Source organism: Balaenoptera musculus, chromosome 1 (genome assembly GCF_009873245.2).
Source record: "Balaenoptera musculus isolate JJ_BM4_2016_0621 chromosome 1, mBalMus1.pri.v3, whole genome shotgun sequence".
In the NCBI taxonomy this organism is placed as follows: Eukaryota; Metazoa; Chordata; class Mammalia; order Artiodactyla; family Balaenopteridae; genus Balaenoptera; species Balaenoptera musculus.
Genome location: NC_045785.1, coordinates 43,775,491 through 43,786,713, shown reverse-complemented (window position 1 = coordinate 43,786,713; position 11,223 = coordinate 43,775,491). Strand labels below are relative to the sequence as shown.

General features: G+C 40.0%; 1 protein-coding gene across 7 annotated transcripts in view; it reads left to right on the top strand.

The window, feature by feature from the left end:
- Window positions 1-54: 54 nt before the first annotated feature.
- Window positions 55-11,223, top strand: part of ORC1 (origin recognition complex subunit 1) — a 33,916-nt gene continuing 22,747 nt past the window's right edge. The window contains exons 1-8 of one of the 7 annotated variants that reach the window (XM_036833898.1): window positions 69-193; window positions 3,038-3,190; window positions 3,776-3,871; window positions 4,657-4,731; window positions 5,423-5,519; window positions 6,169-6,296; window positions 7,850-8,028; window positions 9,215-9,533. In XM_036833898.1, the coding sequence (XP_036689793.1) occupies window positions 5,428-5,519; window positions 6,169-6,296; window positions 7,850-8,028; window positions 9,215-9,533 (718 nt within the window). In that variant the 5' untranslated portion in view covers window positions 69-193; window positions 3,038-3,190; window positions 3,776-3,871; window positions 4,657-4,731; window positions 5,423-5,427. Of the gene's footprint in view, window positions 194-3,037; window positions 3,191-3,772; window positions 3,872-4,642; window positions 4,732-5,408; window positions 5,520-6,168; window positions 6,297-7,849; window positions 8,029-9,214; window positions 9,534-11,223 lie in introns of all 7 variants that reach the window. The other 6 variants (XM_036833888.1, XM_036833908.1, XM_036833878.1 and 3 more) reach the window with 6 other exon arrangements.

The following is an 11,223-nucleotide window of genomic DNA, read 5'->3' as shown; positions in this document are numbered from 1 at the left end:
GGGGCTACGGCGTTGGCGGGAAATTTCTTTTTCTCCACCTTCTTTCCATTCCTAGGGAGGCCCCCGCTTTCGGCTCCGGTACGCGGCTGGTGCCCCTGGGGCAGGTAGATTTGCTGCAGCTCCACGAGCTCCTGAAGCGGGGACGGTGGGAAGCGGAGGGCTTGCGCCCAGCTCCAACAAACTGCGGCGCCCGGTGAGTGGAGTCCCACGGGCTGGAGAGGGATCTGAGCCGCGGGACTGAGGAATTTGTTCTCTGTGGACTCATTCAGCCATTATCCATTCAGCAGATAATGTACTAAGCGCCTATTAAGTGCCAGGCACGTTCTAAGCGCGTTAGGAACGTTTTACTTTACACATTGCGATTTCTAACACCTTTTCTCCCGGGGACTGCGACCTTGTAGCGGGGAAACCGAAAGCCCACAACAGAAAAGCGTGAACGCTCCTGTCCTCAGCGCCCTGAGACTCTCAGTAATGATCTGAACCATGTGAACCTTCCATCTGCATGGCCCTTGTGAAGCAGTCGCATCTTTTCCTCATTTCAGCGTAGTGTATGTAGCAAGCACCACAGGGAAGGCGGAGCAGCAGAAGTTATTACCCGATTTTACGGATGTAGCAGTTGCTCCCAGAGAGAAAGAGACTTGTCTAAGTCCCTTTTTGTGACTAAGCGGCCTGAGCTCCTACCCAGGTCTTTTTTTCCCCAGAAGAGCTGCTCTTAACTGCTGGGCTCTCATCCACCTTCTTTCCAGGAGGAGAGTGTAATGGCACCTCTTTTACTTTCTCTAGTCTAACCCCGGGATAGAAGGGCCTTCTATATGACAGTTGGAAAAAGCACTGGACTTAGAGGCATGAGATGCGAGATTCTTATCTTGGACTATCTGCCAAATTGCAATGATCAGATATGGCAGTTTTCGATTTTAGTTATCTATAAAAGTGGTACCCTCTTCCCTACTGTATTGGGTGGTTGTGAATGCCATTGGAGATTTCTGGTGTGAGATCATGTTTATGAAGTCCCTCTGCAACAGTTTTTAATGTAACAAAGGGCAATATATGGACTTTAGAAGGTTTATGAATTCCCTGAAATTAAATGCAAAATTTTGTGTGAATTGTGTTTCATAACATTCATCAAATTATTAAAAAAAAAAAAACAAACGAATTACTGTCCCTTACACATAAATGCACTGGGGAAGTGAATTGACCATTTTGCATTTTCTCACTTAATCCTCAGTAATTCTAGAATAGTGCCTGGCACAGAATGGATGATTAATAAATAAATATTGGTTGAATAAAAGAAAGCTTCTATTAGTTTGGCCAAAAAGTTCATTTGGGTTTTCCGTAACATCTTATGGAAGTTCCTGAACAAACTTTTCCACCAATCCAATATCCCCATTTTGTGGGTAAGGAAATTGAGGCCCATTTGACCTTTCAGTCAGTGGCTGGGAAGCCTGCCTTATTGTAATAAGCATACCAGAAGCAAGCTGTCTTAGACATGTATTAACATTATCTACTTTCACGCAAGGTGTTCTAAGGTAAGTGCTTAAGAGTACAGTCATTGGAATCCAGCTGCTCGGGGTTTGAATTAAGTCTGTGCTATCCTGTATAACACTGGGACAACTTACCATCTTGAAGTGCTAATAGCATCTGCCTTTTATTCAGCAAATATTTATTACTGAATGCCTACCTTGCACTTAGTATGGACTAGCATTGTTCTAGGATTATTGTGAGGATTAAATGAGATAAACGTATCAAGAGTTTTGGTTCTACCTCTGTCTTTTTGGATCAATAAATATCTGCTATCATTATTTTTACTGCAATGCCCTTATCTGTTTTCCTTGGATGTGGCTCCTGGACTGGGTAGTGTGCATGTTCCAGATTTCTGCTATCTGCAACATTAGGAGCCTGTAGTGGGTATCTCCTAGAAGCCAAAGCCTTTGCTAGGCCCAGTCTGCCCTGCCTTTCCACTCCATTCATCACCGCTGTTGGGGAACCTCTTTGCTTTATGGTGGATGAGATGCCGTGCTGGGTCGAGGGTAGGAAAGTGGGGTAACAGTGCAAAGAGGCCTGATATATACTATGATTTCCTTATGCTGCCTCTTTAGAAGGACTCCTGATTAATTTTTTGAACTTTTCATGGAAAAACAACCTGCATATAGAAAATGCACAAGTCATATACCGCTCAATGAGTTTTCTTGAAGAGAACATACCTGTGTAACCAGTATCCAGATCAGGAAACAACATGACCAGCATCCCAGAAGCACTCCACTCCCCCACTGTGCTTCCTTTCAGTCACCGAGGTTTCCTTCTATTCTGACTTCTAACACCATAGGTTACTTTTACCTGTTTTTGACCTTTGTGTAAATGGAATCAATATAGTATGTATTCTTTTGGTGTCTGAGTTCTTTAGCTCATTGTTATTTTGTGAGATTTTCCCCACATGTGTGCAGTTGTGGTTGGTTTCATCTCATTGCTGTATAGTGCTGCTATGAACATTCTGGTTCATGTCTTTTGATGATATGTTTGTTTTTCTGTTGGGTATATTCTGTTGGAATTACTGGGTCATAGGATATGCATATGTTCAGCTTTAGTATATACTGCAAAATTTCCAAGGTGGTTTTACCAGTTTACATGCCCTCCAGCAGTGTAGGAGAGTTTTGGCTGCTCTACATCCTTACCACACTTGGTATTGTCCTAATGATTTTTTACAAACAGTTCATTCAGGACGTCCCTGGCGGTCCAGTGGTTAAGACTCCATGCTTCCAATGCAGGGGGTGTGGGTTCGATCCCTGGTTGGGGAACTAAAATCCCACATGCCGCTTGGCACGGCCAAAAAATTAAAAAAACAAAAACCAAAAAAACCCAGTTCATTCATTCATTCCTTTGTTCAGCTATTATGTGCGAAGTCCTAACCTAGGCCCTGGGGACACAGTTATGAACAAGACAGACAAGGTCCCAAGATCCCTGCTCTTTTGGAATTTAACATTCTGATGTAGGAAGTACAACAAATAAGAAACTAATATAATGTTTATGGCTTTGATAATAGGTTGGTGCAATAGAACAAGACCCTGGGCAGTATAAGGGGGTGGCGAGTAACTTTCCATTGGGTATCAGTGAAGCCCTATCTGAGGAAGTTTCACTGGAGCTGAGACCTGAGCCATCCCTGCAAAGATATTCAGGAAGAGAGAACAGCAACTGTGTAAGTCTGAGGGCACTAACAACCTTGGTCTGTTTGAGGTTTGGAAAAGCAGGCCTGGAGCATAGTGACAGGCTGAGTTGAGGCAGGTTATGTGGTCCAGGCCCAGAGAGCCTTCCGATACCCATGCCTGCTCACCCTTTGGTAAATCATCCACCTTTGCACGCATATATGCTTATACTGGTCTCAGTGAACACAGCTCATGATCTAGAAAAGGAGTGTTAAATTTTATCTTGGCTTAGTTTTTGAAAGAGTGTGCCTGCTTTAGTAACTAAAATACGGTTTCTATTTAAAGGCATTGAAAGCATGGGTTTGATGACCTTAGGTATACAGGAGTACCTTAGGAGTATGGAGATAGTCCTTCTGTATGCCAGCTTTTAGTTTGAAAAAGTGTGATCCTTATGCCAGTGTTATCAAATATCATAGACACTGTGACAAATCAGAGCATTTATCCTGCAGTTAGATTATTTGAGAATTGTAGAAAATGTGTTGGGAGATTCCACTTTGCTACAAAGCACCTCAGTGATATTCCAATTTTTTTTAATGATGGAGCTTATTTACTTGCATCTTTTGTCTGTATCTCAGTAGCCTATTTTGCCTGATTTCATTGTGGAAAGGTGAAAAGTTACAAGTTTACTGATAGTTCCATGTTACATCTTCCATTAAAAGGAACGTATATTGAAGGTAAGTTAGAGTTAATATATTTCCTTGAACATTTATTGAGATTCAAACACTTTTACTAACTTTTTACCAAAAGATTATGAGATATAATGAGTCCAAATGCATTTTTACTTGAGCACAAGTCTCCTACTTGTTTTAACTCATCAGTCTGCTGTTGGTTCATTTCTACAATGTATTTAATTAAAATTAGATTGATTTTAATAATACTATGTTGTGAATTATACTCTAAATGTTCTTAATAGTAATCATTCAGGCATCATTTGTAAGCTGTGCATTTACTAATGACTCAATATCTTCTTTTTGCTAATTACTTTCCTCAAATTATATTAAAAAATACCTTTTTTAAAAGCAGAAAATCTTATGGGTCAGAATGTTCCCAAGTACAATGTAGGAAATAATGCTACTGACTTTAGGAAACCAGATTATTTAATCAGGATGTCAATATGCTATTCTAATTGTTGTTTTCAACATGGACTGAAATTATTGGTCCCTCTATCAGTAATTCAGAGAAATTCTGTCAGACTGGATTAAAAAAAATTTTTTTTTTAACCCCAGTTTTGTCAAACTTTAGCTCTATAAGAAAAGCATTGAATTTAGAGGAAAGGATTGTTTTCTTAATAACTTAAACTTAAGATAATGAATTGGCATTATTATTAGGACTAATAGATTGTAGCTTCCAAATTGTAAAGAGGATTGTCAAATATGTTTGGATTTTTCATTCTCATTTCAGAATTCTCAGTAAAAATGTCTTTTTTCCCGTGTACTTTAATACAGTTGTTTCTTTTCAGCTATTCACAATATTAATATCTAAGACCTGTCAGCTGCAAAGAAAAAGACCCCTTCCAACTGCCAGAGCAGTACAGGTTAGTGACCCTGGGGTTTTGTTTTGTTTTGTTTTTAAGGTAAGTGGAATGATACATTTGATAAAATCCATTGCCATTCCCCCAAATGCCCCTTGCATGTTTTTGCCTCCATCCCTTGGAAACCCTCATTTCATCCATCTTAGCAATAGCTACCCATTATTTAACATTCATTTTAGAAAACCCCTTTAAGAAATCCTTCCTCCCTGAACAGTCACAAGACCTGGTCCTCTACCTTGCAGTAGTCTCTCTGGCTTTCTCTTGGCTCTTTGCACTGTTAGTTGTCCTTTCGTGTGGTTATATTTTATCCCTACCTAGATTATAAATGTTATAAAGATACTTACAACTACTGTATCACTGTCTTTTAGTTTCACATTATTAGATGTTTCACATCTATCATTGTGCCTTGTACCTAGTAAGTACTTCTAAACATCTATAGTTTTTTACACATTGACCTTTCTGTTTCCCTGGATAGGAAGAGATAAGGCATAGTACCAGATGATACTGAATTGCCTATGTTTGATCTTCATAGAGCTTGACTTTTTCCTCAAAAAAGTTTTTTTTTCCTAAATCTGAAATGTGTGGGAGTGTAGCAGGGACAGAAAAGAAGGCTGAACCCACTGAAGGCAGGGACTGTGCCCTAGAATCCATCAGAACATATCATGTTAACTCAGAGTTAGTGACTTTTACACAGGAGCCATGGCCTACTGTCCTACAAGGCTGAGGACCAGACAAACTTATTCGTGGGTTGACAAGCCATTGGATCGAAAACTGCACTACCAAACCTACAAGTGAGTAATAGAGTCCTTTGGTGTACTGGAACTAATAGCTTCTTCAAGCTGAGCTGTTAATAACTTGTATCCAGGGTGTTCTAGGTACTATAGGTTGAGGATTGAGGGACAGAAAATATGAATTGATTGTAAGGGGGTGTGGGTTTGTTTGATGGAAGAAGATGTTAGCATAAATATAGCGGCTAGTGATACAGGAAGATATTACGTCAGGTTAATAAAATTTGATATGTATGATAATGACATATCTATTTAAGATAGGTTCTGTATAATTCTGCATGATAACAGGGTAGGATGGATGTTGTTACTACATCCTCTTAGCCCAAGACATCTCTGAACAATCTGATGTTGTTATTGGGCAGCTTTCATGTCTTAGGAAGCCTTTGTTGTTCTTTGTCAATAACTGAGAGAAGTTAGGGTTCATCCTAAGGCCTCTGGATTAATCATCCATGCTAAAACAATTCATTCAATTCATGTTATCTACTCTTGCGTGTGACTTTACTGGTAAATTGGTTTCTAGTAGGATTGGTCAGCAGAGAGAAACTATTCAGGGGGTTTTCTAGTTACAGAGCACATTCTTCTGTGCCCAGGGGTCTGAAGAGCTTGGCCCACCCTAAGAGATTTCCTAACATGTTTCTCTGTTATTTCCTAGAGAAATGAGTGTGAAAATAGAAGGTCGTTTGCCTGAGATTGACCTCCAAGTTGGACAGTTTGTGCTGATTGAAGGGGATGATGATGAAAATCCATATGTTGCTAAATTGGTTGAGTTGTTTGAAGACGGTGAGTTTGGGGCTGGAATGAAAAGTATTCCTTGTCACTAATGATTGGGAAGTGCTCCGTGGTGGGAACAGGGGTGGTTACTGATTCTTCTGTTCACAGCGGTATATAGGGTGTGCCTATGGGGTCACTTAAGCACCAGCTGTGCCCTCTTCCACCTAGTGAACGTCTTTACTCAACAGAGCAATATTGGGTAAAAATGGGAATGGAGGGCTCAAGAATTTAGCTTTTGCATCATTTTTAGGAGGGGGTAAGAAAGGCCATGAAGGCAGGATTGTTGGAGTGGAGAGAAAGGATGAATTTCGGAAGAAGGGGGAAGGGAAATAATAGGTGATTTGCACTCTAGTAGAGACGTGTCCTTTAATTTTAGCATGAGGAAGTTAGTAATTTTGCAAATGCAAAGTTACTTTTACTAGGGAGGCAGTAAGCTGGATTGGGTAGGTGTATCAGTTGGTTGACGTTCAGTCAGAAAAACAGAAACACTTTAGGTGTTTTATTTACCCAGAGGGACTTGTGTATAAGTGTTGAAATGGCTGGAGAAGCAAACAGTGGTGTTTCCCAGAGATCAGTAAGTGCAGAAAGCTGCTACTGCCCTTAAGGCTAGAGGAGAAAAAGGGAAGGTAGTGTGAACTGGTGCCTGCAAGGCCACACTCACAGCCGCAGCTGATTTTCTCAGCTGTTAACTCTCTGCAGACCAGAGAAGAGCACAGAAAAGTGGGAATGGAGCAGAACTCCAAAAGGAAGATGAAGAAGGATAGCAATTTAAACTATACAAAACTGCTTCTTCCAAAATCTAGGAGAGGAGTATGTGGAAGTTAGTCCTAGTCCTGTGGCAGTTTGTATGCCTAAAAGAAGGAACTGATAGAGTGGATGAAGGTGTTTTACATTATAGAGATAGGGAGGATATTCAACAAGTATGGAGGAAAACTTCATCAAACTAACATCCGCTAGGGGGAGCACATCAGCAGGATGGGCTTTTGTATTTGAGGTTTGGGCCTCTGTGTATAGATTTTAGAACCATGTATTGTGCTACATTGGATGGCTTCAGCTTTCTCTGAAAAGAGCTAAGGAAGAGAAGAGGCAGTGATGATGGTGGCGCTAATGAGTGTATGTCCTTTCACTTGGAGCTAACACTGGTATGGAGTGATGTTAATGGTATATTATGATGATAAAGCTGAAGACTGCAAGCATATGTTTGCCAGAAGTCATCTCAGTGGCTGATGCTCTGAGTCTTGCTAGGAGTTTTGTTTTGACTTGCAAAATTTGTTCAGTACCTGTGATTAGAATTGCTCCTCTCAAACGCCTTTTACAATTTATGTGATGACCGATAGCACCATTTGGACGTGGAGCAAAGTGAGAAGAACGTGGGTGCTGGGTGGAGTCAGATTGCCACTGGTTGGTCCTGTGACCTTTGACAAATTATTTAAGGGCCCTAAAATGTGATCACTTCACCGGTAAAAGGGAGACAGCCATAGTACCTACCTTGTAGGATTATTGTGAGGATTAAGGTAATATTTATTATCTTTAACCTTACTTTTTCCATCTATCCCTCCTAGATTCTGAACCTTATTCCAAGAAACGTGCTCGAGTACAATGGTTTATCCGATTCTGTGAAGTCCCTGTCTGTAAACAGCATTTGCTGGGCCGGAAGCCTGATGCACAAGAGATATTCTGGTATGATTACCCTGCCTGTAACAGCAACATTAATGCCGAGACCATCATTGGCCACGTGCAGGTAGGTGATGCCTTGATCCTCAGTTCTATCTTGAAGCTTATTTCTGGCTGATTCCTAAACTGCATGATCTCCAGGATATTACTGGCTCTCATTTACCCCATGGAAATGCATTTTTCCTGTTTGTCACCTTCTCTGCTTGCCTGCCTACTTCCTTTCAACAACAAATACTTATTGAGAGCACTTACCATGTGTTAGAAGCCTCCTGGAGGAAGTGACATTAGGTTGTGACCTGAGGAATGAGCAGGAATTAGCAGATGTATCTCAGTGGGAAATTCTGTTTAGCTGTGATTGTGGCAGGCATAAAGCACTTTGAGGCTAAATATGCTTGCTTAAATGAGGCCTTCACCTTGAGTGAATCAGTACAAAGAGTGTCATTGCTCCAGGCAAATGTGTGTTATGAGATTTTATGATAAATCAGGTTCTGAAGAGTTGTAGGCTGAATTGAGACACTGGTTTGGAGACTAGGATATGGGTTATTTCTCAAGCTACTTCAGGCCCCCAAATGGGATTAGATCAGGATGTGAAGTGTGGTCACATGGTGATTAGGTGGTTGGTAAGGCAGGGAGACCATGGCTTGGCATGACTATAGTCAGATTTTTCCACTCTATGGGCCCAGCATATCATGTGCCACAGAATAATTTATCTCTGAGTTAAATGAGTGAAGAAGTGAAAGGCAGATGTAGAAGTTGAAGCAGCAAAATGGGTGGATTTGGAACGGTGTGGGGGGTGTTTAGGCAGGAGCACAGTGGTGGGCATGAGCAGGACTGTGACAAGCCGAGCTTGACTAGTGGTGGAAAGCCATTGTGAAGAGCACTGAGCTCTCAGGAGGTAAAGTGGGGTCAGATTTTAGAAGGCAGTGAAAATCAGTTTAAGTAATCTGATCTTGCAGAGTGGGTAGCCATTGTAGACTATTGAGCAGGGGGGCATGCTTAGACAAGTTTTTATGGGAAAACTTGGCATGGGTGAATAGAATGGACTAGAAAAGAAAACAACATGAGGTATGGGTATCAGCAAGGAGGACTCTGTGGAAATATGCTGTGCCATGTCCGTGCCTCTTTTGTTTAGAAAAGTAATTGTTCCAGGTAAGAATGCAGACTTGAACGCTCTTTAATCATAGCTCTCACAGAGCCTTCGTTGACTCTTTGGGTCCTCATTTCTTTCTATCATCTATACTTCCTAAATTCAGGTAGTAGCTTTAGCCCCAGATGAAGTGATACCTATGGATCTGAAAAATGAGAAGACATTCTTTGTTAAACTATCTTGGAATGAGAAAAAATTCAAACCACTACCTCCAGAACTATTTGCACAGTTGGATAAGCTACAAGAAGGCAACCCTAGATGCCAGAAGTCCGTGGAAGCCAGAACTAAGAGTACAGAAAGCCCTTCTTGGACCACAGCAGAACGTGTGGTCAAAAGGATTGAATCAAGGCACTCCACCTCCAAATCTCGCCAAACTCCTTCCCATCCTGTCACCCCAAGGGCAAGGAAGAGGCTGGAGCTCAGCAGTAAGTGTAAAATGGGTCACAGTGGGCAATACTGAGGCTAAAGGAAAATGATAAAATATTAATTCATGCTACAGTATTGAGTTAGTGCAGCAGTGAGCCAAGTACTAATTGGACGTCTCTTGAAATATATATCACATAAGATTTACCATTTTAATCATTAAGTGTACAGTTTAGTGGCATTAAGTACATTCACATTGTTGTATAACCATCTGCATCATCTTCCAAAACAATCTCTCCAACCATTAAGCAATAACTTCCCATTCCCTCATGCCCCATCCTCTGGCAACCACCATTCTACTTTTTGTCTCTGAATTTGACTTCTCCAGATACCTCATATAAGTGGAATCATACAGTATTTATTCTTTTCTGACTGGTTTATTAAAGTTAGTATAATGTCCTCAAGGTTCATCATGTTGTAACATGTGTCAAAATTTCCTTTTTTAAAAAATTGAGATATAATTGACATATAGCATTATAATATATTAGTTTCATGTATACAACATAATGATTTGGTATTTGTATATATTGTGAGATGATTACCACAGTAAGTTTAACTAACATCCATCACCATACGTGCAGCTACTATGGAAAACATTATGGACGTTCTTTAAAAAACTAAAAATAGAGTTGCCATATGATCCAGCAATCCCACTCCTGGGTATATATCTGGAGAAAACTCTAATCTGAAAAGATACATGCACTCCAGTGTTCATAGCAACACTATTTACAATAGCCAAGACATGGAAGCAACCTAAATGTCCATTGACAGATGAATGGATAAAGATGTGATATATTTGTGTATATATATGTATACAAAGGAATACTACTCAGCCATAAAAAAGAATGAAATAATGCCATTTGCAACAACATGGATGGACCTAGAGATCATCATACTAAGTGAAGTAAGTCAGAGAAAGACAACTACTATATAACATCACTTATATGTGGAATCTAAAATATAACACAAATGAAATTATTTACAAAACAGAAACAGATTCACCCACATAGAAAACAAATTTATGGTTACCAACGGGGAAAGGGGGTGGGGGAAGGGTAAATTAGGAGTTTGAGATTAGCAGATACAAACTACTATATATAAAATAGATAAACAATGAGGTTCTATTGGGCAGCACAGGGAACTATATTCAACATCCTGTGATAAACCGTAATGGAAAAGAATATATATAGAATTGAATCACTTTGCTATACACCAGAAACTAACACAACAATGTAAATCAACTATACTTCAATTTAAAAAAAAAGAAACATCTGTCATGATACCTAGTTACAGTTTTTTGTCTTATGATGAGAACTTTTAAGATTTACTCTCTTAGCAACTTTCAAACATGCAACACGGTATTAATTGTAGTCACCATGCTGTACATTACATCCCCATGACTTATTTATTTTATAACTGGAAGTTTGTACCTTTTGGCTACCTTAACCCATTTTGCCCACTTCCTCAACCCCTGCCTCTGACGACCACCAATCTGTTCTCTGTATCTATGAGCTTGGTTTTCGTTTTTGTTTTTTAATTTAGATTCCATATATAAGTGAAATCCTATGGTATTTGTCTTTCTCTGTGTGATTTATTTCACTTAGCATAATGCCCTCAAGGTCTATCTGTGTCACAAATAACAGGATTTCCTTCTTTTTTATGGCTGAGTAATATTCCATTGTATATACATAC